Source organism: Beta vulgaris, chromosome 1 (assembly GCF_026745355.1).
Source record: "Beta vulgaris subsp. vulgaris cultivar EL10 chromosome 1, EL10.2, whole genome shotgun sequence".
NCBI lineage: Eukaryota > Viridiplantae > Streptophyta > Magnoliopsida > Caryophyllales > Amaranthaceae > Beta > Beta vulgaris.
The window spans coordinates 61,865,438-61,892,653 of NC_079202.1; the positions used below are offsets into that span (position 1 = coordinate 61,865,438).

General features: G+C 36.1%; 3 protein-coding genes across 3 annotated transcripts; 2 read left to right on the top strand and 1 right to left on the bottom strand.

The window, feature by feature from the left end:
- Positions 1–10,850: 10,850 nt before the first annotated feature.
- LOC104904140 (3-ketoacyl-CoA synthase 1) lies at positions 10,851–13,369 on the top strand. The gene has a single exon (XM_010692359.4). The coding sequence runs from the start codon at positions 11,479–11,481 to the stop codon at positions 13,063–13,065; it is 1,587 nt and encodes a 528-aa protein (XP_010690661.1). The 5' UTR covers positions 10,851–11,478; the 3' UTR covers positions 13,066–13,369.
- A 5,508-nt stretch (positions 13,370–18,877) lies between these two features.
- Positions 18,878–19,333, top strand: LOC104904055 (hypothetical protein). The gene has a single exon (XM_010692267.3). The coding sequence runs from the start codon at positions 18,878–18,880 to the stop codon at positions 19,331–19,333; it is 456 nt and encodes a 151-aa protein (XP_010690569.2).
- A 1,066-nt stretch (positions 19,334–20,399) lies between these two features.
- On the bottom strand, positions 20,400–25,132 carry LOC104903969 (probable L-gulonolactone oxidase 4). Its single transcript, XM_010692161.4, has 5 exons — positions 24,798–25,132; positions 22,873–23,295; positions 22,357–22,615; positions 22,085–22,186; positions 20,400–21,485 (listed from the first exon to the last, which is right to left on the bottom strand). The coding sequence occupies exons 1-5, from the start codon at positions 25,062–25,064 to the stop codon at positions 20,761–20,763; spliced, it is 1,776 nt and encodes a 591-aa protein (XP_010690463.2). The 5' UTR covers positions 25,065–25,132; the 3' UTR covers positions 20,400–20,760.
- Between the last annotated feature and the right edge of the window lie 2,084 nt (positions 25,133–27,216).

Consider the following 27,216-nt stretch of genomic DNA (forward strand, 5'->3'; position numbering starts at 1 on the left):
CCTAAATATACCATCCCATGTCCCCTCGAGGCATCCCACGACATTCGGTGCACAAGTCTCGTGGACATTTAAAAGCGTGACTTATAGCCTTCAATTTTGACCGTTTTAGAGATCCTTCGGGCCTAGTCATCTTTTTCGCCCAAAATCTTGCTATGGGGTGCGGCACGGCTTATAACGCATCTCGGGTGCTTCGCACCATCCGAATTGCCCCAGAATGCCACCAAACAACCCATATATTATTTTGTCGTGCAACCACGGAATGACTCTGAACGGTCGTAAAAGGTATTTTTATGTCCGTTCAAAACCGTGGGAGTCCTTAATATACCATCCCATGTACCCTCGAGGCATCCCACTACATTTCGTGCACGGGTCTCGTGGACGTCTAAAAGCGTGACTTATAGCCTTCAATTTTGACTGTTTTAGGGCTCCTCCGATCCCAGTCATATTTTTCTCCCAAAACCTTCCAATGCGGTGTGGGATGACTATAATGCATCTCGAATGCTTTGCACCATCTCTATTACCCCAGAATGCAACAACTGACCCATTTATTATTTTGTCCCGCACCTATGGAATGGCCCCGAAATGGTCGTAAAAAGTATTCTTATGTTCGTTCAAAGTCGTGGGAGTCCTAAATATACCATCACATGTCCCATCAAGGCATCTCAAGACATTTGGTTCACGGTTCCCGAGGACGTCTAAAAGCGTGACTTATAGCCTTTAATTTTGACCGTTTTAGGGATCCTCCGGGCCCGGTCATATTTTTCGCCGAAACCTATCCTGTCGAGTGCGGCACAACTTATAATACATCTCGGGTGCTTTGCACCATTTGAATTATCCCAGAATGCCATCAAACCACCCATTTATGATTTTGTAGTGCTCCCACGGAATAACGCCGAAACGGTTGTAAAAGTTGTTCTTATGCTCGCTCAAAGCCGTGGGAGTTCCTAATATACCATCCCATTTCCCCTAGAGCCATACCACGACATTCGGTGCAGGGGCCTCGTGGACGTCTAAAATCGTGACTGGTAGACTTCAATTTTGACCGTTTTAAGGCTCCTCCGGGCCAGGTCATATTTTTCAACAAAAGCCTTCCTACGGGGTGCACAAGACTTATAATGCATCCCGGATGCTTTGCATTATCTGAAGTTCCCCAAAATGCAACCAAACGACCTATTTATTATTTTGTCGTGCTGCCATAGAATGATCCCAAATCGGTCGTAAAAGTTGTTCTTATGCTTGTTCATAGTCGTGGGAGTCCTTAATATACCATCCCAAGTCCTTTCGAGGCATCCCATGACATTTGGTGCAGGATTCTCGTGGTCTTCCCAAAGGATGACTTATAGCCTTCAATTTTGACCGTTTTAGGGTTCATCTCCTCCGGGCCCATTCATATTTTACATCGAAAACCTTCCTATGGGATGTGGACGACTTATAATGCATCCCTGGTGCTTCACACCATCTGAATGGCCCCAGAATGCCATCAAACAACCCATATATGATTTTGTGGTGTGGCCACGAAATGGCGCCGAAACGATCGTAAAAGTTGTTTTTGTGCCCGTTCAAAGTCTTGAGATTTCTTAATATACCATCTCATGTCCCCTAGAGCCATCGCACGACATTCGGTGCAGGGGTCCGTGGACGTGTAAAAGCGTGACTTATAGCCTTCAATTTTGACTGTTTTAGAGCTCCTCTTGGCTCGGTCATATTTTTAGCCGAAAACCTTCCTATGAGGTGTGGCACGACTTATAATGCATCCTGGATGTTTTGCACCATCTGAATTGCCCCAGAATGCCATCAAACCACCCTATTATGATTTTGTGGTGCAGCCACGGAATGGCCCCGAAACAGTCGTAAATATTGTTCTTATGCCCGTTCAAAGCCATGGAAGTCCTTAATATACCATCCAATGTCCCCTCGAGGCATCTCACGACATTTGGTGTATGGGTCTATGGGACGTTTAAAAGCGAGACTTATAATATATAGCCTTCAATTTTGACTGTTTTACGGCTCTTCTGGGCTCGATTATATTTTTCAACCAAAAACCTTCCAATGGGGTACATCATGATTTATAATGCATCCCGGGTGCTTCGCATTATCTGAATTGCCCCAAATGCCACCAAACGACCCTTTTATTATTTTGTCGTGCTGCCACGAAATGACCTCAAAACGGTCGTAAAAGTTGTTCTTATGCCCGTTCAAAGTTGTGGGAGTCCTTAATATACCATCCCATGTCCCCTCGAGACGTCCGATGACATTCGGTGCACAAGTCATGGGGAAGTCTAAAAGTGTGACTTATAGTCTTCAATTTTGACCGTTTTAGGGCTCCTCCGGGCCCGGTCATATTTTTCGCCCAAAACCTTCATGTGGGGTGCAACACGACTTATAATGTATCCCGGGTGCTTTGCACAATCAGAATTACCTCAGAATGCCATCAAATCACCCATATATGATTTTGTGGTGCGGCCACGGAATGGCGTCGAAACAGTCGTAAAAGTTGTTCTTATTGCCCTTCAAAGACGTGGGAGTTCTTAATATACCATTCCATCTTGAGATAAAGAGAGAAAGTCTAGATGATGCTCTAGTTTGTTAGGTGAGAATTCAATACCCCTTCATTGATGGAATTGTTGGAATTGTTGGTATTTATAGCATTGAGAATTCCCTAATAGATAACATGGATGGGATGAGCTTTTTTGGGATCAATAGCTAAGTTGCCTTTTCAGGCATTTGACCTTTTCAGCCCCATTTGTGGATCCCTAGATGATCTGGAGCTAGGTCAACTCCCAGATGGCACCCATTGTGTCTGGTAACTTATGATGACGAGGCATATACATTGGGCGGACCCTTTATTGAGCCCAAACAATACTTATGATTGGTATATGTTGTGAACGCATTCAAACAATTATATGCATCTTTATATAGGCTTATATTTCGAGAAAATTTCAGTAAAATCCTTATGATTAGGTGAAACTGACAAACTATGCAAGATATGACTAAAAGGACATAATAGGTTCGCATCATTTGGGTGGTTAGCTTTGTTCCATTTGAGGAGCGAGTGATTATATAGCAACCTACTTATTGAGTTATTATGATTAACCTAATTGATAGTTGGTCTTTGATGCGAATTGTCTCACTTTATTTGATGTGTTATGGCCTTATGGAAGGGACACATAACAAATCATCCTTCATTAATTGTATAATTAGTCGTTCTCAACGCGATTAGTATAACAATTTAATTACCTAAGTTCGTTTTCATGTTATGCTAATTAGAACTAGGATATTGTTGAACTTGTCAAATGTTTCAGCTTAACTGAATTTCCAATCAGTTTGTTGCATTGAGTTGATCAAGTTGTCTGGAGAAGGCTCATATTCCATGCATTCACTAAAAAGTAAAAAGTACTAGTGGATATTTTTGATAGAATATCATATAACACCAATCGAAGAATGGAATATGTTCTTATTAATGTGACCATGATTGTTCCAATCGTAGCTCCCGCATACATTTCAATCCAAATCTTGTGTTCCCCAAATTATGTATCACTTGTAGTGTTATCAAATTATGCATCATTTTAATAATCACTCCCTCTTCCCAAATTAACTGCCGCATATTCCTGTTTTTGGGATGCAATTTAGCTGTAACATACTTTTGATAGATTTGCTCTTTACTTTTTCACTAAAGTTGCACCCCACTCCCGCTAGGGGTGTGCAAAAATATCCGATCCGAAAATCCGCCGATCCGATCCGAAATTTCGGATATCCGATCCGATTTTAAGATTTCGGATATTTCGGATTGGATATCCGGAAAAAAATCGGGTTTTCGGATCGGATACGGATCGGGATTTTTCAAAAATTTCAACGGACCCGATCCGAAAATCCGGTGATCCGATCCGAAAACCCGGTGATTCGATCCGAAAAGTTCGGATATCCAAAAATTTCGGATCGGATTCGGATCGCAATTTCCCCGATCCGAAATTTTCGGATCGGATCCGATCCGATATCCGATATCCAACATTGAACACCCCTAACTCCCGCCCTCCCACTTTTTTCTCTCTATTTTCCTTTTTCTCTTAAAAAAATTGTCTATAATTTTAGGGCAACTAAATTAGGAGGGAGAGAGTAAAAAACAAAAAAAAAATATAATTATTACTTGCTCTGTATCTCTCTCGTAAATGTTGTCAATTTTAAGGATCCTTCTGTTAGTTGTGACTTGAAATCTTGTGAAAATGACATAAGGTTGACTTTGAATACACATTTCTCTCAATCTATAAATGATTTTTATGTGATTCAAATTAAAAATGATAGCATGTTCCAAGAGTTTTCCAACGACAGGTCATATATGTCCAATTCCGCTGAGAAACGAAAAAGTTATGGTTGTTTTACGAAGAATGGTCGAATTGGAACTTCGACTCGCCCAATCTGACGGATTTTGGCCCGACGCGTTTTTCATGGGTTTTAAACCCTAATTTTTTAAGCCGTCATTAGAGTTATATTAGGAGATTTTTATAGGGTTTATTAGGGTTTTCTTATGTTATAAAATGACCCTATTGGTGAATGGTGATCATTGTTTGACACACACTTTAAGCCATTAAGATTTCAATGGCTCCTTTTATATTCTCTTCGTTTTTCTCCATTATAGTGAAGAAGCTCTCGAATCGCTCACGTGTGGACGTAAGTCTATTTTGACCGAACCACTTAAATCATTGTGTTCTTCTTTGTTTATTTTTTTTATGTTCTTCTCCTTTTATTATTTCATTGACTTGTTCCGCATTAATCAAACACTACAACACACATCCCAAACACATTCTATCATTATCTTAGAAATCATCAACACGTTTTTGTATGTATCTTTCAATATAAGACTTGAGTATTGTCTTCCACGATAAGAAACAAATAGGAAATTAAAGGTGGGTGTTTAACTGTTTATCTGTTAAGAACACCACTTAATATTATCTCATTAATCATTTTCCCATTATGAGTTTGTTGCTTAAACCAATTTTTGAGAGTTGCCCAATCACAAAACTGTCCTCCCCATTGCAATAAATGGCGTGCGTCATTTCTTGACGACTTAATAGTATAACTATAACCCATTATTCCAACTACATCCATGTGCCACAGTGCCACTCCAAGCAACAATATATTTAATGGTTGCATTTATAAGCACGACTATACTCAACTCAAGTAACTCAACCCCGTTTACAAGGACATAGCTACGTCTAAAGGACACGTTTTACAGCTATTGTAGAAAGGTAAAGATGGCAGTGGCCAGTAGGAGTGGGGAGCCTGCGTGCTTGGCCTGAAGGCTGAAGCACGGCAAGACCCGGTATGAAAGCACAGCACGACACAACAATAAACTTGAGCTACATTTTTGAATGAGAAAGCATGATACGTACAAAACTTGAGCATTAACACTTAAAAGTGTGCTGCAATCATGGTTTTAAATTTTAGGTACGGAATGACATGAGCTGGCTCCTAGGGTCAAGCCATGTTTGAGTCTAGAGGCGGATCTAGCGTGGACGATTCATGTGTTCAATTGAACCCAAGAATTTTTTTTTTTTAAAACAAAAAGAAAAATCTGGCTTAGACATAAGCCAGTGTGTCGTGTTAGGCCATATATTACTAGTTGCATATGCACGCGATGCGTGCGTCGATAATCTTATGTAGTCATATACAAATGGACATGTTTTTTTATCTAAATTATTTGAATAGTGATGTAAATTTTTGAGGTTCTTTTGTAGATGTTATCATCTTTTTAAATTAAAGGTGAATGATTTTTAATTGTTCATTACTGTCACTGTAAAATTTGGTTGATAATTTAATAATTTTCTTTTCAGTGACTTTAGTATAGTTCTTTAACAATTATAAATGTTAATAAACCATATTGTTTGAACTTTGTAAATATGAAATATTATGTTATCACGATATATTGCTAACTTTTTTTGGTTGAAGATTCTAATTGATTTCGTGAATTGATTGTGTCAATCTAGTTTTTGAAGTTATTAATGGTATTGCATATTCCATTTTTGACCTACTCATATGGCAAGTTTCGTTGATTCTCATTTTTCAATTTTTTACTAAAAGAAAAATATTATTTTAAATTATTAGAGGGTATTTTAATCATTTCAAAAGAAGACACCACACCTCCTCCCTTGACTTATATAATAGAGATATGTGCATGCACTACCCTATCCCGTGGCACGAGCAATGTCATCTTTATCGAAAGGACAAGCCCAAACTTTTTTATCTTCCTACCTTATCAATAAAGTAGCTCTGTTTTATATTGTGTGGCGAACTAGTAAAGTACGTACTTCTCTTGCTCAATGATATTGATATACTATTTATCTTAGATTCTAGTTACCTTAATTCACATGAAAAATTAGAATTGGGAATTATAATTTGAGACGGAGGGAGTAATATAAAACTATTTCTGAGGCCTCAACTATCAACTTAAACTTTTGGTTAAGTTTAACCTTTCATATGATACCAAAGTCATTGTGACATAAGGTCATAGTTAATCTCATCCACCCCTCATTTCCAAGTGGAGTATTTAGCCTCGGGTATGCGGGAGGCAAGTGTTGCATCCGTCTAATGGGCTCTTGCTTGAGGGGGCATGATAGAGTATATATATAACTAATTTTGGGGACTTAACTTTCAGTTTAAACTTTTGGTTGAATTGGTCCTTTGACATATTTGTTTTCGCAAAATATCAATATAATATTATTTTTGAGTCATAGAAACCGGTGAATTACTAATTAACATAATCCAAAGGTGTTTATAATCTTACAACAAATTATTAGGAAAGAGAAAGAGTAGTTAAAATTTACAAGTTAGCATACAATTAACACTACATGTATTTCTCAAATGTTATAATGTAGGTTGGGAGAATGACACATCTACCCTTGATCGTATTCACCAACTAACAATAGAAAATGAAGAAATTATTTGTACGTATTGCTTAATTGGATATAAACATTAATGTCTATCTGTAATGAGGGAATCACTCGTTGGATAAACAAGTAGTATTTTTCATGCATGTTGTTTTACGTAATCATGATAATGTTGCATCGTCAATATATACTCCACTATGATTAGCTCATTCCCTCTGCCCTCATCATTTTCATTTCCGGGTCATTATATCATTATGATTTCATTATGTTCATGAAGAAAAGGATGAGTCATGTGAATATGTGATGGGACTTGGGAGGGGAGGGGAAACAAGTAATTATGGATCAAATGGCTAGATTAAAGTTGTTCCACATGAATGTATTAGGATAGTACTTTTAATTAGGATAAAAAAGGTATTTGCGGTACAAACATCATTTTGTATTCAAGTGATTAGTGATTTAGAGTACAACAATGAACACTCAAAATCCAATTTGTTATATTCCCTTTTTATTTTGCTTTCATCTTTTTCTAAAATAAGATTAGGTAGCAAAAATAAATTAAACAGTTTTTTCACCGGAACTCCCGAGTTTTCACGAAATTCATCGAGTACCCTCGCACTTTTGAAAATATATCTGGTACTCTTCAATTTCAACATAATACACCCATATGTCCTCAAATCAGGGAGGACCTTGGAACCTTGACTTCATGCTAAACTTCATCCGCAACTCCCTCCATTCCAAACTGAAAGCAAAAATAATTCACAAGCACCGAGAATCAAATGTCGTAGCTGATGCTTTGGCAAAACAAGGACTCCGTAGGGAGAATGAATTCCTTGCTTGGATGTAAAATGAGTGAAACATAGAGAAATCATGAATGTATATGTGTAGTCCTTGACGCCATTCTCATTGAATTGGCTTGCTGTAACAACTGGGCTTGAGCCTAAAAGCAGCAATAAAAGTTACAAATTATCAAAAAAAAAACCCTAACCCTAACCCTAATTCTAAACACTAACCCCAACCCCTAACCCTCTCCCACCCTCCCACCACCCTCACCCTAGCAGTTCGCCCCACCCTCCGGCAGCTCCCCCTCACCCCCACCTTCTCACGGGTCCCCTACCCCCTCGACCCTCCCACAGCTCCCCCCACCCCATATTTGATTTCCTCACCCTCCCTCACCCATGTCGAATCCCTCCTCCTCCACATCTTCGTCGAATTCCGCGAACTGGGAGAGTTGATGAGCGAGCTGGTTGTAGACGACGAGCGAGAGGGTGGGGGATGGATTGAGTTGCAGACAACGACAAGTTGGGCTGCAAAATTGGGGGGGTGGAATTAGAATTTGGTGGGGGAGGGGGGATTCGTAGTAGAGATGGCCAACAGTGCGGGCCAATCCATCCCATCCAACCCAGCCCACCTCGTGGGTCATGTGGGCCGGGCTCGCAAAAAGCCCGGTCCAGCCCAGCTCAAACCGTGAAATTGGTGGGTGGGTCGTGGGCCAGATTTCTTGAGCCCAGTCCACTAAAGCCCGCTACTAAAACCGCCCAGCCCGGACCACGAAACCGGTTCAACCCAACCCATGAACCAGACCAACCCAGTCCAAGTTATTATTGAACAAAATTGTGTATATTTTAATCAAATTGTATATATTTAAATCAAATTGCATATATTATAATTCAATAAAATTTTAAAATACTTCCTCCGTTTTTGTTTAGATGTTACACTTTCTATTTTAGGAAGTTTTAAATTAGATGTTACACTTTTATTTTGGGTAATAACTTCTCTCTATCTTCTCCTATCACATGTTCACATGGGATCCTTTTGTTTTTCATTCTCTCTATCTCTCTCCTCTTCAAAAATTACCTAGGAGTCTGTGATTTGAAAAGTGTAACATCTAAAAAAAATGGAGGAAGTAATGAAATTATTCATTAATTTTAATAATTCTATATATTTTTATTCATTTTAAAGATTTTATATAACAATAATGAATAATTTTGAAAAAAAATATCTAATGTCGGCCCGCCAGCCCGGTCCAGCCCACTAGACCCACGAACCGCCAGAACCGCTTCTCGAACCGTGAAAACCGGTAACAGATCGGTGTGGGCCAAGACTTTTCAGCCCGCGGACCAGCCCACCCAACCCATGAATTTCACGGTCCGGTCCTGGGCCGTGAAATCTCAGCCCAGCCCGCTACGGCCCACGGTCCGGCCCGCCCAGCCCGCTACGGCCCACGGTCCGGCCCGCCCAGCCCGCACCAGTGGCCATCACTAATTCGTAGTGGTGGGGAAGGTGCGTGGTGGAATTCGACAGGGGATAAGGGAGCTGCGGGAGGGTCGACATGGGTGAGGGGGGAGCTGCGGGAGGTTAGGGGAGGGGGAGCTGCGGGAGGGAGGAGCTGCCGGGGTGGGGTGGTAAGAGGGTAGGGGAAGGTGGTGGAGGGTTAGGGTTTAGGTTTAGGAATTAGGGTTACAATTATGATTAGGGTTAGTGTTTAGGGGTTTGGGTTAGTATTTAGGGTTAGGGTTAATTAGGATTTAAATTAGATAATTAGGGTTAATGACTAAAGACGGTAAACGTCGTTAGTCATTAAGGGCATCTGGGTGTATTATGTTGAAACTGAGGGGTACCAAGTGTATTTCCAAAAGTGCGAGGGTACCCGGTGAATTTCGTTAAAACTCGGGGGTATTTGATGAAAAACCGAAAACTAAACCATCATCTCATCCCAAAAAAAATTGACAATGATAACTCTTCGGGATAATAAGAAAGGTAAGATAGAATGAAAGTTTATCTTTTTCGCAATAAATATACGCATACACTATATGCATTCACAAGTCAATACATTTATATCGTTATACCCCCATGAATCAAGGTTTGGCGTAGTAGTAAAAATTTGACCTCATAACTTCAAAATTATGAGATCAAACCCCACTAGGGGTTCGTTGGAGGGGGTGATGTTTCCCTTACCACCCTCCTTCCTCCCAAGGAATCTGACTTGCAAACTTGACTGGTAAAACTTGAGCGAAGTATTATTTCAGTATGGTCATCAATCTCGATCACATGATATGTAAACGACACTCAATTATTTAAAGATATAGAATTTTTTTTTTTACTATGAGAAATGATCGGCTCGAAAACCAACTCGTGTCAAGCTAATAGCTTGGATAACACACTAGCTCAAAGTCTGAGTATAAGGCTAAAAAGCCTAAAAGACAATAACCTAAGAAGATCCATTACAACCACAAGAGAAATCCTCGACATATGTTTGGATGGAGATTGAACCGTGGACAAAACCGTATACTTTTCCACTAAGCTACCACCTCTGTTTTTTTTTTCTTTTAAATTGTGTATCTTTACTTAGTTGCTTACAAACTAGTAGATACATACAAAATTAATTGAATCTTATTACCTTACCCAAACTTAAAATTCTTAAGATTTTGTGCTTTAAAACAACTTGGGTCCCTTTTTTGCCGCCCAATAAGGTCAATCTCTTCATTAATCTTTCCCATTTCTCATTTAATGCTCTCCCTCCATAATGGCCAAGTCACCTAAAAACCACCCACCAACTTTCCTAAGTCCCATGGTATAATTAAAACTTTAGAAACATACTTCTTAATTCTTATATATAATAAAAGGGTTATGCTATATGCAGCCCTTAGGGTTGCATATAAGACATAAATACACTACTTAAAATGGAAATAAGTTGTGAATTTATTGAAATTTTTTACATCAATCGATGTAATAAATGATTAATTAATGCAACTTATTTCCATTTTTAGCTTCTTATATACAGCCCTTAGGGCTGCATATAGCTTTTCCCAAATAAAATACTACTTTTTATATAAGTAACAAAAGTTCATGAAAATGCCACATGGGTCCACCCAAAATTATGCTTCTATATTTGATCAAAAAACATATACTAGAAACCCAAAGAATCAGAAAATCATTGTTCCTACTTCAAGGTTTACTTGAACGAAATCTACTAAATTTCCCCCCACCTCTTCTTTGGTCAATTGCTTCAACTTTCCCTACATATTAAGTATTAACACTTCAATATTATATCATTTTTTTTGACACAAAAAACTGTCAAACCTTAGTAGCTTACCTATTTTTATTAATTCCCTCTTCATTAAAAATAAAATTAAATCATATTTCCTTGTTTGGGTAGTTGAGCTATCTATCCAATTCCATGAACTACTCACATTCAATTCCTTAATAATCCAGCTTTCTAGCAGCTCATCTTCTCCTATTTGTATACTTTCACACTATACTATATATACCCTACCCAAACACACCCTTATTCTTCCATTAAACTACACAAAATCACTCCAAAATTTTTTTTTTCAAAAAAAAAAAAAGAAAAACCCATCTTCTTCTTCACATTTTCTCACCATTTTTTTTCTTCCATCTTACTAACAACCACACCTAAACGTAAAAGTATAATCTCCTATTTGATGGGATTTTGATGATATCTTCAATTTTAGGTGATCTTCTCTTAGACTTTTTTCTACACATATATATAAAAAAAAGCACCCATCAAATATTTTTAAGGTTAGATTATAAGAAAGGTACAATCTTGTTGTAAGAGAAGAGAAAAGTGTTAAAAAAAATGGCGAGTATAGAGATGGATAAAGAGAGATTAATGGCGGAAATGGCGTTTAAGGATGAAGATTCTATCGTCATAAAAATCCGTCGAAAATTACCAGATTTTCTTCAGTCTGTAAAGCTCAAATATGTCAAGTTAGGTTATGGGTACATTCTTAAATTACCCACTTCAATCTTTGTATTTCTCGTCGCTTTACCACTTTTATTGTCAACTTTGGTTCAGTTAACCGGTTTAAGAATGGACCGGGTTTCTGATTTATGGACCAATCGTGCGGTCTTTCTTGATACGGCTACCGGTTTAACCGGTTTAGTTGTGTTACTTGTGGTTTTGGCGGTCTATTGGGCGAACCGGACTAGACATGTTTATCTAGTTGATTTTGCATGTTTTAAACCGGAGGATGAGAGAAAAATGTCGGTCGAGTCGTTTCTTAAAATGACCGAAGATTCGGGTGCGTTTAATGAGGAAATGGTTCATTTCCAAAAGAGGATTGCAACCCGGTCCGGTTTAGGAGACGAGACGTATTTTGCAAAGGGAATTACGTCTAAACCGCCTAATTTGTCGATGGCCGAGGCTCGGTCCGAGGCCGAGTCAGTGATTTTTAAAACGGTCGATGCTTTACTAGAGAAAACCGGGGTTAGACCGGAAGATATTGATATATTGATAGTAAATTGCAGTTTGTTTAACCCAACTCCATCTCTTTCTTCAATGATTGTAAATCATTATAAATTAAAGCCCACAATTAAGACCTTTAATTTGGGTGGAATGGGCTGTAGTGCAGGGTTGATATCTATTGACTTAGCCCAAAACTTACTGAAAGCAAGGCCCAATTCAACTGCCTTAGTTTTTAGCACAGAAAATATCACTCAAAATTGGTATTTTGGTAATGACCGATCGATGTTATTGTGCAATTGTATTTTCCGGATGGGTGGTGCTGCTGTACTTTTATCGAACAAGGCTAAAGATGGTCGTTTAGCCAAGTACGAGTTAATTCATACGGTCCGAACCCATAAGGGTTCGGACCATAATAGTTACAATTGCGTATATCAAAAAGAAGACGAAAAAGGTATGGTTGGAGTTTCATTAGCACGTGAGTTGATGGCGGTTGCAGGTGACGCGCTCAAAACGAACATAACTACCTTGGGCCCACTAGTCTTACCATGGTCAGAACAACTTATGTTTTTGGCAACTTTGGTTAGGCGTAAGGTGTTAAAGCAGGTTAAAGTCAAACCATACATACCAGATTTTAAAAAGGCATTTGAACATTTTTGCATACATGCTGGTGGAAGGGCAGTGTTAGATGAGATGGAGAAGAATTTACAACTTAGTAGTTGGCACATGGAACCTTCTAGAATGACTCTACATAGGTTTGGGAACACGTCGAGTAGTTCGCTTTGGTATGAACTAGCCTACACCGAGGCTAAGGGTCGGGTTAAGGCCGGGGACCGGATTTGGCAAATTGCGTTCGGGTCAGGTTTTAAATGTAATAGTGCGGTTTGGCGAGCTTTGAGGGAGGTTCAGGTTGGGAAGTCTAGGACTAACCCATGGATTGACTCGATGGACAAGTATCCTGTGAAGATTAATCTTGCTTAGGTGCAATCATGTTATTCAAGTGGTTGGTTGGTTGGTTGGAACTTGGAAGGATTATTATTGGAGGGAATGTGTTTGGTACAAGTTTGGCCAATAATTTTTTGGCTATGGGATTTGTTTGTAGCAATTCAATTAGCTCAAGTTGTTTGTTTGAGATGAATATATATGTAATTTGTTTGATTATTTGAAGAAAAGATTCACTTGTAATTGTATGATGAAACTAAATATTATTTTCACAAGTTTATTACATTGACTTGGAAGTGAATAATATTCTATTTTATAAATAATTAAGTTGTATTAATAAGAAGTTATTGTCTAAGGTACAAACCAAATGTGACATGTCCTTCATTTCATAATAATACTCGTGACACAAATATTTTTGACATGCAATTCTAGTAGAGTGTTAGACAATGTGAGTGACAAAATTATGAACTACAATTCCTCCATTTTTCTTTTACTTGTAGCGTTATTGTTTAGAGAATAGTAAATTTGAGAATCAAGACTGGTTTAGTTGATGTCGTCATGTAACTGAACCGTGTTAACACCAGTCAGACGACTCATACCAATTTAAGATAATTGATGCAAGTAAAGATACTCAAGACCAATCCCATGGGGATATTTATTGTTTTGATGTAAACACAATAGGGTGCGGAGGAGGATTTTATGTGGAGATTCATCGGAGGAGGAAGATCATGAAGTTTAGTAATATATGCTATTATCTGGAGATGAAGGATTTTGTGTTTAAACTCTGAAGATATAGGCTTTTGACTTGAAATTCGCACTTGTAGATGATATTTGTGAAGACATACTGGTACATATAAGCCACCATTATCTGCAAGTATAATTGATGCATTTTTTTAAAACTTCCATATAGATACAAACAGGGGTTGCACGGACACGGGACACTGACACGGACACGGGGTTCGGGGACATGTAGATTCGCGGAAACGCAAATTCTAAAAGTTAAAGAATGCGAGGGAAACGTTAGAGAACACGATATTTTTACAGTTTTAATAGTAAATTAAGCTATATTTTCAGAGATTTAGAGATATTGAAAGGAAAAAGTAAGGTTGAGAGGGAAAACATTTCTTCTAGTAACAAAAAACTATTTTGGTCTCGTTTCAATCCACTATTTATCTTCAAGAGAAAATTCAGAGTGTCTGAAAGTGTCATGAAGTGTCGGAAACGTTTAAAGTATCGAAAACGCGACACGTTGACCCAAAAAGAGTGTCCGTGCATCATAGAATTACAAACAGGGGTTGATATAGATTGTGTTAAATCGATCTCCTGTAGTAGATCGTTTCTCATATAGTTCATTGGTTGATCAGCGTATTGGACTACAAAGGTTGGATTTAATTTATCACATAAATTGGAGTGCTGTTGTTAAATTTTGGCCTTGATTAGTGTTGTTAATCTATTTACTTAGTGCAGAATTGAGAATATATGCTTCTTAGAGAACATAAGTACTCTTATGTGGGTTCCCCTCAAAAAAAAAAAAGTACTCTTATGTGGGTTATAGTTATCAATTAAGTATTTATAAAATAGGAAAAATTGTTTTAAATAAGTCAATCTTTATACGGTCTTCTCATTTTAAGTCGACTTTTTGATTATTGTTGATTGAGTTAGGCTTGTATGCCTGTTTTCTTCTATTGAGACTATGTTTAGTTCACCTGAAATTTTCTGATCTGAACTTATTTTTTCTGATCTGATCTGATTTACAATATCTTATCTTTTAGATTTTTCTCAATATATAAGAAAAAATATAGTCATGTGTGGTCTTGTTTGATTCGTCTCAATGAGTACTTTATTAATATTCAATTATTATAATTTTTACTAATATGTAATGAAAGATATTTAATAGTAATCATAATTTTTAAATATAAGCATGATCTGATCAACTGATCTGATCTGATTAGATCTGAAATAAGCAAAAATAAGGTGAACTGAACATGGCCTGAGTTTTAACCATTTTGTGACTTGTTTAGTAAGTTACTTATAATAAGTGTTACAATGTCCCACCCCCACCCTCGCTTGTTTTAGAAGGAGCATTGTAACACGTATCATAAGTAACCTATTAAACAAGTCACAAACAGGTTAAAAAACTCAATAGAAGAAAACAAACCTACAAGTCTAACTCTGATAATCAAAAAGTAAACTTAAAAGGAAAAGATCGCGCAAAAATTGACTTATTTAAAATAATTTTTCCTATAAAATAATCACGTCCAATTGATGTCTTCGGATTATCGTTAATTTGGACTACACTAAGTCAAAAATTTATAAATTTGAGAATTGAGATCCAAACCGAGGATTTGATTAATATTTAAGTAATCTGGTTCCAATTGACTTGACTGGTCATTCCCATCTTATTCATGTGAAATTATGGACAACCTTAATCAGAGCACTAGCTCATTCTAATGTTCTTTCATTTACTTGCTTAGTTTGTAGATTTATCTTTAATTTTTTTTATAACTTGTTTTTCCCATATTTTTGTATGAGTGGCCTCAAATAATCATAATACTTTCTCTGTTTTTTATTATAATTTTGTAAGATTTTTTCAGTTTAAAATTGGTAGAAAGTTAGTCTATGAAAAATTTAAACACAAAAAACTTACTAGTCAAAATGTTATACACAAAAAACTAAGGGAAATTTGTTAGAAATCATTTTGTAAATGCCATTTTTTTTTAAGGAAACCACCCATTAAAAAAATATAGCAAGAAACCACTTTATTTTTATGAACTTTTTTTTTTCTTTTTGCGAGATGAAACTTTTTGTCGAAATCCAATCATTAAGTTATATTTTGATACATTGACTGATTGACTCACACGTGCACATCACGTGACTCATTTAACCTTTCGATTTCATTTCATTTCTTTTCCTTTTATATTTCTCCTCAATATCATTCTTTGTAATAACCTTTCCTATCTCTAAAACTCTTCACTACAAATCTGGCGGAAAATAAAAGAAACTGAGGAATGAAAATAAAAATCAATAATCGAAATTTAACAAGAAGTTTTATCTTACAAAAAAAAAATTATATAAATGATTTCGTGCCAATTTTGTTTATAGGTAATTTGTCACAGCTGACATATAACACATATGGTATTGGTGGCTAACAAGTTTTCCTAAAAGTTTTTAGGAATTGGACTGAGTAAGACATTCTGATATCAAGCCTAACATATCGATACTAATTAATTATGCATATGCAACCAATCAACGAAGGAATTTTCCTGTTTCCTTCATGAGCTAATTAATATACGAGTTTGACTTGTACTATATTATACTATTATATTATCATTATATAACAACGAATTGTTAGATGGTGGACTCGTGTCTACCATTCTAATGGTAGACACGGGACAAAACGCAACCCAAAAAATATAAAACGCGTGAAATTAATGTACATCAACTGTTTTTCAATGAACATCGATCTCGACGATTCTCTTTTGTTAACCTTTATCTTTATGTTTCTTATTAGTTTGTTTATTGCATATATTTCTTTGTATGTTTATTAGGTTGATTGATTGTTCATCAGATGTTTCCTCTTATATTCATCTTTTTTCTTGTTGTTCATTGCTGATTTAGATGTTCATTGAGCCTCGTGTGTTGTTCTTTTGCTTAGTTTATTCATTGAAGATATTGTTTCGTTCATTATTGTTGAATGATGCGTACCATTTAGATGGTAGCCTCGTGTCTACCATCTAAAACCAGATTAAATTTTCCTTTTTTTTAAAAAAAAGCATATAAAATCCAACCTGTGGACGCTAGTGAGATGAACATGCATGAAACTCCATCAAATTAAAACATGTTTATTTCCTTATTTTCTCTTTTTATAAAAATAATATTCAAATAACTTACTCCATACTCCATCTAAATTATTCTAACATATATAAGATCAAGTACTAATTTTCCTAGCAACTTCCTTTTCGTATTTCCTAGTGCATTATATATAGGAATGCACCTTGCCCAAAAACAAGTTGATATCATAGATCAAATTAATAACATATGGAATTGCTAGGACGCTTTAGAAGAGCAGTCAATAAGTTGACATTTTTGTTAAGTCTCCACAAGTACCTTACAAGCAGCACATGGCAAGTAGCTTCATTGATAAGATCTCGAACTCCGGCAGCCATCACCGGCCCCCTTCAATGGAGGCGTAGGCGGCGCCGCGCTTTTAGCTTCAACGATCGTCCAGGATTAAGAGCTTGTGTAGAGGTTATAGTTGTTGATGATGATGATGTTCATTGTACTCATACATATGATGTTGATTATGATGGTGAAGAAGAAGATAATTGTTGCCGATCAGAGGGCTCTAGTAACGCAACCTCACCTCATCCACTACGACGTACAACAAGTTATCCATTAGAAGCTGATGTAGATAAACAAGCTGAGATGTTTATTGACAATTTTTATAAGCATTTAGTTTATGAAAAACAAGTTTCATTGAATTTAAGGTATTGTAGGGAAACATCATCTAGCACTAGCTTCAATTCTTCTATTGATGATGCCATTCTTTTTCCCACATAATTTAGTATAATTAGATCTTATTTATGTCTATTCATCTTATAATTTCCTTTCATTTCATTTTCTTAGATCATGGTTGAGAATTTAAGAATGAAGAGTTTGTGATTATTAAGGGGACCTATAATTTTAGAGGTATCTTGATCAAATGATTGGATTTTTAACAATGTATTTTTTTGTAACATATTCATGAGTTATCTTTCGAGAACAACCTCTGGTTGACTGGTTGTGCTTTTTGTTTCATGCGTGTTAATTGTGATTAATACTAGTCAAATTATTTTTAAACACTTTTTTATGTTTTTTTTTATTGGATGTGGTTACTTAAGAGAGATATTTACTTCATTCGTTCAAGATTGCAACAGTGTTACATGAAATCCAATGTACTTTTTTTTTGGACAAGAAAAAAAGTCAAAAACCTCCATTTACATGAAACTTGAAAGCCAATGTTAAAATATGAGATATTGATATTAATTGTCACGATGCATTTTCCTCCTTTGCCATAGCATCTACCATGTGATCAAATGGTAGGTTTGGTGGTGTAGAGGTTGTGTGGCTGTATGTTTATTGCTTATTGTTGCGGTGGTATTGTTGCGGCTTATATATATGGTGGTGGTTAGTGCCTTAGTGGTGGTGTGGGGTGCAATGGTGGTGGTTGGCAATGATGATGGTTTTGTTAGCAGTGGTGCGTTGGTGGTGGTGTCGACAATGGAGTGTTGTTGGTGGTGGTGGTGGTGGTGTTTGCAGCGGTGTGTTGGTTCGTTGGTGGTGTTTGTTGATGGTTATCTTTTTAATTAAGTTAATTAAAATTTAAATTGATTGATTAAATTTGAACGAATTAGAACAAGACACGTGTGCAATTAACCCATTTTACAGGTCACCAACTTATTTCAACATGTTACAGTTCAATATAAGCAAATCGTACTAAAAGGTTATATTATTGAATAATAACCAAAAGGTTGGATTAATTGAGCAAACGATTCAAAAATTGAATTATTAGAATCAATTTTTCCTAAAAAATATCAAACTTTTTATATGGTCACACTCACGACTCACCGTATGGCGTATTGGTATCCAAAAGAAAGAAAAAAAAAATAGAAAATCAGATTTATTTTATTTGAACCGAATTGTATTACATCTACCTATTAGAGATTTATTATACCTCCAATTTTAAACCACAAAAAATTCGCATTCCTAAAAGTAAAACCTTAGTTTATAACATCCACATAATTTGGTTCTCGTTTTGGTTCTATATGATGCCAAATTTATGACATTCTTAGACCGTTGATTATACAAAATCATGTGGCTTACCACCGCCACTCAAACCTTCCATCCATCAACAACACCCTTCCTCCCCTTCTCGAAACTTCCACAACCACCGGCACAGCCCTTTTCCAACCTCCAATCACGTCCCAAAAACCGACACCTGGCAGTCACCGCCTCTTCCGAAAATGTAAGTGGGTTGGGCCAAGCAGTATTCAGCGCCACAAAATCCGGCCCAACAGCAGAAGAACAGCCCAACAAAGGGAAAGAGATAAGTGGGTCGGATATTTTGTGGGCTATGCAAAGAGCAAGTGTGAAAAAAGCTAATACCAAGAAGAAGCAGAAGAAAAAAGGGTCAGGAGATTTGAAGAGAGATAATAATGGGAAAAAAGTTGTTGATTATGATAAGATCCGACCCTTAACCGTTAAGAGTGATTGGGCTACCCGATTGGATGATTTGGAGAAACGTCTTCAAGAATTCTCTTCTCTGTGAACAGCTGCGTTAGTCTCTTGTTTTGCGCTCCACTTAAAAGAAAATTAAGGTAGGTCTTAGGAGTATTGTTAAAATGTTTATAGCTTTATATACTACATAAATGTTTGTGTTTTTCATCAATTTGATATTGATATACAAAACTCTAGTCTTGGGTACATCTTACACCTATGGCTGGTCTGTCAGTTTAGTTATACAGGTCAATATTTGAGCATTTGGGAATCCTTTAGGTAGTGAGGTTCGAATTTATAACCTCAAAGTCATACAAGATGAGTTTCCCACCACCTCCGATTAATGAGTTAATTGTATGCTGAGGTTGTCTTGTAGTATTAATCTAATGCAAATTGAACTCTTTGTCTAATTAATTTGTTAATTTGTCTGTTTGTAAGACAATAATCTTGAATGACTAATTATTAGTCATCTAACCTTTAATAGATTAATTAGAAAGTCAATGCTTCACATGTATTAAGGATATTTATATCAATCTAATGATTTTTAGGTGACTTCTTGTATATTAGCCACTAGGTTTCCTACAATACACGATCAAGGTAAATTAAGGAATGTGGAAAACTAGTCATTTACATAATTAGTGTTTGGATCAGTTCTAGTAGGGGGAAAAGAACACTCTCAAGTCTCAATCCACAAGAAAAAAGCAGGGGAAATGAGGCATCGCTTGGTTGGGCTTAAGTCCACTTATTAAAAAGTGGGCTGATCTATGTGAATTTGATATTAGTAAAATCAAATAAACAAGAAGCCATAGTTATGAAGCAATACTTGTACTCCGGCTGTTTTCTCAAAGTTTAGAATTCACATGCCTTTACTTATTATTGGGAGGGGAGGGGTAGTCTCAAAAATATTTCCGTACAAATTAAACTTAGTTTTTTTATCCATATGAGCCATGAAAGCAGTATAAAAAAAGGGGAGGAGGGTTCGAACTGTGACATATCGTTCACCATACCGCAATCTTAATCACTAGTACAAGACATTCTTGATACAAATTAACCTTACTACTATACTACTATTTGCATAAAAATTAAACTAGTATTATCGTCCGATTTGCATAAAAAAATGAACAATAAATTGTCGAAAGCTCAAATATATTGCAATACAAGATTTGATCAAATATGTTCGCAAACACAAAATTCGATCAACAGTAGCTGTTATGTGTTTAACAACTATATCTAGCTATCGTTTTTTTTTTTTTTTGAAGGGAACCCCAAAGGGAGATTATATTATATCATTCATCGCCAAAGACATAACATCAACCGGAATATCATCAACCAAATGGGCCAACAGATGAGCTACTCTATTTCTGGAATGTTTAACAAAAGACCAACTAACATTGTCAAAACAACCAACAAAAGCTAAAATATCATCTATAACACATACATTTTCATCCTTAAATAACTCAGGCCTTACTTCTCTTCGACTTATATTTCTCCATTAGATTTCACTTTTCTACAAACCTTAGCTTCTTTATAGACTCTTCCTGCCTTACAAAAGTACCCCTTATTAGGTGCACAATGAATATCTTCAGAACATATGCAAAGTCCTTCAAGTGCACACCCTTCTTTATAAATACTCAACCCTTCTTTCACTCCCAGAATTTGATCTGTCCACTCATTTGAAAACAAACCTAAAGGATCATATCTTTGTTTCACATCCAAGAACTTTTCGCCATCTTTGTACTTCTTAATCGCGCCTTCAAAGGCTATGTTCCGATTCTTCCCCCAATGTGGCATACCTCCATACTTAAACATGGCCATTTGCTCGATCTCCTCAAGTATGTCCTGGAACATCTTAGGAGCTAAGGGGTCTTTGCTTCGATAATAAGTAATATCGAAGTCTATTCCATCTTCGTCCTTTCCAAGATAAGCAGTAGAGGTAGTAACATATCTCATTAGGATGCCATTATAGAGTTCTAAGATACACAATGATTTTGGCTCAAGTTCAACTAGTTTTTGTACTTCTTGAATGAAGTTCTTTACCCTTGAAATACCTATACTAAATCCACTAATGAAGAAGAATTGACCATTAATTCTTGGATCCCATGCACAATATGATTTAAGTAAACAAGAACCTTGGTTAATGCATCCTCCTGCTGATTGAAGTTTATTTTGATAACCGATCACAGGGTAGCCCGTAAAGACTTTACCTGCACAAACAATTTAGATTAGCATCAATTAACATACAACCTAAATAAACAATTTAGCGTTGATCAGTTATGACCCAGGTCCCTCAGCATCTGATTAGAGCAGGGTCTGATTCAAAGTTCGAACTATGGCTTAGAACAATGCACTTGGACCGACTTAGGCTATGTTTAGTTCACCTTATTTTTGTTTATTTCAGATCTAATCAGATCAGATCACATTACATCAGATTAGAAAAAATAAGTTCAGTTCAGATCAGATCAGTTCAAATCATGTTTATATTTAAAAATCATAATATCTTTCATTACATATTAGTAAAAATTATAATAATTGAATATTAATAAAGTACTCATTGAGACGAATCAAACAAGACCCCACATGACTATATTTTTTCTTATATATTGATAAAAATCTAAAAGATAAGATCTTATAATCAGATCAGATCAGTTCAGATCAGAAAAAATAAGTTCAGATCAGATAAGTTCAGATCAGAAAATTTCAGGTGAACTAAACATAGCCTTATTTAGCCGCAACATGCCCCAATGCTATGGCATACATTTATAAGAAATTAGTGAAAATGAGATGAGAGAAAGAAGATGAGTACCATTGTTGGTAAGTCCAAATGCTATGGCCTCTAGTGTTGATGTTATTGCATTTCCCCAGAAGCATTTTAAGTCAGCATAGCCAAATGCTTCTGCAGACTCCTCTGAATGAAGAGATAAAAGCGATATGAGTATAATAAGCTAGGATGATATAAATTAAGCAACCAAAAATCTACAATAACATGTTAGTATCATAATAAGAATAATAACAAAAAACACGTTATGCTATTTGAAGATAAGTTCTAATAAGTTCAAGATAAACCAAGAAACCTACCTATTTTTCTATTAGCTCTCAAGACAGATGCGGCATTCGAACGGAAGGGTAAAAAATGATTAACACCATTGCCAGGAGTAGTAGAGGGAACTCTGTCGTCGATCCTATATAAAACTTGACGCTGGCTTGGATACCATGTTATGTCTGCGAATTCATGTTTATTCCCAAAATTTAAGGCTTGCTCTCCTAAATCATTGTCATTGTCCTTTGCACCATAAGTGATTGATCTCTTGAAGAGAGACTCCATTTTGAATGTTACCTTCACAATTCACACATATCAATTAACCATGCCAATTAGGCATTGGCTACTTAGTTCCTATGCCACGTAGTTGGACCGGGATGGCCAGGCCTCTCCAAGTCCCCCACGTAGCTTCGCCCCTGACTATGATAAACAAATTTATGATGTATTCTTAAAACTTCTTCAAAAGGAATACTAAATAGATCAGAGAGCTTTTTGCGAGAAGTGTTTATTTATTCCAGAAACGGAGGAAGTAATAATTATTATTGCGTTAGTACCTGAGAAATGACTCCAAGAACACCAAGTGAGACTTTGGCTGCATCAAGATCAGTATCGCCATCCTTAAGAGTTTGATTCTTATAGTAACCATCTTTAGCCTGACCTGGACTAATAATCCTGAGCTCCACAACATAGTCATGAACTGCACTTCCTTTCTGCCACCATGAACTTCCATGAGCACCTGTTCCGAGCATCCCTCCAACAGTGAGTCCCCACCAGTAGGGCGTATGAGGCAACGCTAGCTTCGCTTTCGCCGCCTCCTTGATCAGCTGTTTCAGCGTCATGCCACTTTGTACTGTAATTTCTTTAGCCTGTTTGTCCACTTTCACTATATTGTTAAGCTTTTTTGTGCTTATGAGTAGGCTGTCTTCTCCATCAGGGCACACCAATTTGGGAATACTGTGACTATATCTGGTTGCTACCTGTTAAATATAGATAGAGGTAATCATGTAGATGTTCATTATTGTAATCCACAATTATAGTTGCAGGTATTAGAAAAACATATGAAAATGAAGAATGTGATAGGTCAAGATTCAATTCAGTGGATAGCTAGAAGATGTATTTCCTAGTTTGTAATTATCTTTTAGGAGTATTCTTGTATATCTTTCCTAGCTTGTTTATAGGAAAGTTAGGTATTTTAGGGTTGTGTATAGTAGTATATATGGCTGTACATTACGTTTGATAATACACAAGAAATATATGTCCTAAACACATCTAGCCTTCTTATTCTTAACAAAATGAGAAGAAAACTTCCATGCCATTGTCTGTACTATTGTTTGTGTCGTGCAATGTTACTGGTCCACATCATCAAATTAAAATAGCTCATTAATTTTTTTAAAAATTAATACAAAAATTAATTGACATCAACCAATAAGAATGAGTCGCGTAAATTATGATACACACACATAATTAAGTAGGAGATTAATTAGAGTAGATTTTTTACATGTTAAACCCGTGATTTCATTAGTGATTCAAGGTTGTTTTTTTTTTTTTTTTGAAGGGCAAGGTTATTAATTATTAAATGGACAATTATTATTGAGAAGAGAATCACTTGTACGAGGAGTCTAAATATTCAAATTTCTTTCTTGAAAAATCAAACTTTAGATTTGACAAAAGCTCAACACAAAATTGTAATTCTCGTCAGCGGTAATCTTATGACGAAGTGACGTCCAAAGGTAAGGATAAAATTGCTAAGAAATTTGCTATCAACTAAATTTTTAAAAAAGAGATTTGGTTTTATATAAAAATCGAGAAATTTGGTACAGTAGGAGTAAGTTCCAAAAGAGATGGTAATGGAGTACATGCATGATTGCCATGATATCGTATAAATTCTACGACAATGCATGTTTGCCAAGTAGAAAAAGACGTAGTTGGTAGTCTCGACCAAATTTCTTTTGTATCCTTAATGTACTTAACTTGTCAAAAAATAATTAATACTCACTACATATCTTTTGGACATACATATCCAGGCAATGAAGAAATTAAAAGCCACCTCTAAAGTCTAATATCAGATGAAAAAATAGATATATGAGGAAAGAGTGATTAATAATAGGTAGTTTATATATTTGATCTATTCCTACAAACTAATTATCAAAATTTGACCCTTGGATTTAATGGTGTGATTTCCTATCTGTTATATGGGAGACCAAGGTTTAAATTTTGGTGGAAGCAAAAATTTCAATATTGTTGGAGAGGGGACTAAGGGGTTTGGGGCTTGTTGGACCTCTGGGTGAGACCCTTTAATTTGCGAGGGCAGCTCAGAGAAAATTTATCTTAATTACCACGGGTTTCTGAAGAAGGCCAAATTTTTTTTTTTGAAATTTGACATGTTATAGCCTTATAGGTCCAATGCATGGACTATTTGTTGTATTGATAAATTTGGATAACAAACCAGTAGTACTAACAAACATATATATATATATACCTTCATCTTTCTCTTTTTCATAGTAGCAGTAGCAACAGCTGAAATGAGCTCAGCTTCAGTGGTCGGATAAACAGCATCAGCTGCCCGGCAGACACTCCGATCAGGGAACGCGCCTTGTGAGTTGGTGATGGTGCAGTTCGAGTCGCCGGAGAAGCATTTGATTGGCTCCTCCGGAGGAATACAATCACATGTAACGGTACAACACCATTGAAGCACAAAGTAGCTAACTAGAAGAAGAAAACAACACTTTGACACATACATAGCCATTTTTTGTCAATAAGATTCTCCTCTAGTAAAATACATATGGTTAGGTTTATTTTTAGGTATAGAACAAGCTCTTATGTATTATTATTTGCACACAGCACATATATGGAGTTTTGCGGGAGTGGTTAAGAAAGCGATGTATCTTTAAATTAGGATCAATTTATTTGCTAGCTTATAGAAAAAGGTACCATATATTGATTATTCAAGGTCAATTTACTGAAGGATTTTCTACAAGTTTTACTCAGATTAATACAGATTTTTTTATGTAAGGCCATAACACGTTCTTGGAATAAATTTGTTCTTTTTTTGTTGGCTAGGACTTGAAAGATAGTTTTATTCTGATTTACATTATTGTTTTGTCACCGATAGTTCAAGGCCGGGAAATCAGGTTGTCTAATTAGTTTGATATATACCGACAACAACCAATAATCTTCCCAAATTATTAGAGTAGACGGTTTAATTTTAATATAAAATTAGTCGAATTTAATATTGAATTTTTTTAATAAGCTCGTTCCATTTTAATTTAGTGAAACTATTGGGTCAGACCGTCTGACCCAATATATTTCATCGGACGAAGCCGCAAGAACGGCGCCGCTGCTCCTTCTTCATCTTCTTCCTCCGCCTCCGCCGCCGCCGCTGCTCCTACTAATCCTATTGTTAAAGCTTTTATGTTTGTGTTCATCATTTTTTCCTTGTTGATTTTGATTTCAGATGTTTTTTCTGTATTGGAGAAGATAGAATGAGAGATTTGGATTTTAATTTTTGAGATGGATTTGTAGTTTTGAAGCTATTATAAAGTCAACGATACAATAACAGTAATACAATGAGGTTGTTGGATTTGGCTTCGTTGACTAGTATGTAGAGTTGAATATTTGGTTATACTTGTCACTTGGAATCAAATTTAATGTGGTTTTGCACCTCTTTGAGCACACGGAGTGACATGGGAGCAAGATGCCATTGATGTCGAATGAAGAAGAAGGAGAAAGTGAGAGGAAAGCAGAGGTTAGTGTTTATTTTTTTTAATTTTAGTTAGTTGTTAAATGAAAGAATAAAAAAACTAAGAATCCAAGTTACATTCATTTAGAGGTAAGTTACTTTCATTTAGAGGTAATAATTTACATCCAACTGAAAAAAATTTAAAACCAACTGAAAAAAAATTTGAAACCAACTGAAAAAAAAATTGAAGCCAACTGATTTTTTTTTGAAACCAACTGAAAAAAATTGAAACCAACTGAAAGTCGTTCGACCAAAAATTATGGTCGGACGGTCTGACACAATACCATCTCTTTATTTTAACTCAACATTATTCTAGTCATCCCTCCTCTTTTCCTTTGTTTTCTACAACAGACAATTTCAAAAAATAACCCAGTAGTCAAACTGAATGGATTGAACTAATAACTAAATGTATTAAACTGGTCACTAAATAGTTAGAGAATGTCATTACTGAATAGATTAAACCGGTCACGAAATAGATTAAACTGATCCTTAAATAGATTAAACTAGTCACTATATTAAAAAACGGTGTCGTACTCTCTTCTTAATATTGAGCTCGAGCCATGCCTAATTTTAAACTAAAAAGTAGACAGTATTTTACAAGACCAACTGAATAATCTTTGGCTGCAACTTCATTAAATTAAGGGATACATGCGAATAATTTACCTCCAATCCATGTTAATGAAATGGAACGATCAAAGTATTTCGTTTTAAATAATAGTGATGTATACGACTTAAGACATTTACGGCCCGTTTTGTAGTTGGTCATAAATGGTGGTAATGAGAATGAATTTATGTGTAAATTTATGAGAAATATCATTGTCCATTTCCATGGTAATGCTAATTTATCCTAAAGTGTCCAATTTCCTTCTTGAATTTTCATTCCCATCTAATACCACCTTGTAGGTGGTAATGAGTGGTAATGAAAATTGCTTCCCCTTGGAGACAAAAACACAAGTTTATTTTAGATATTTTGATTCTAAATGCAAATGGGTGAGATTGCTTACCCATGGAGAAAAAAATACCTCCCCATAGAGATTTTAGGGGTGTTTCCCTAATAAAATTACACTTAAAATTCATTCCCATTACCGCAATTTATTAACGACTACAAAACGGGCCGTTAAGAAAATCGGTAACATTTTCTAGATCAGAGAACTATATT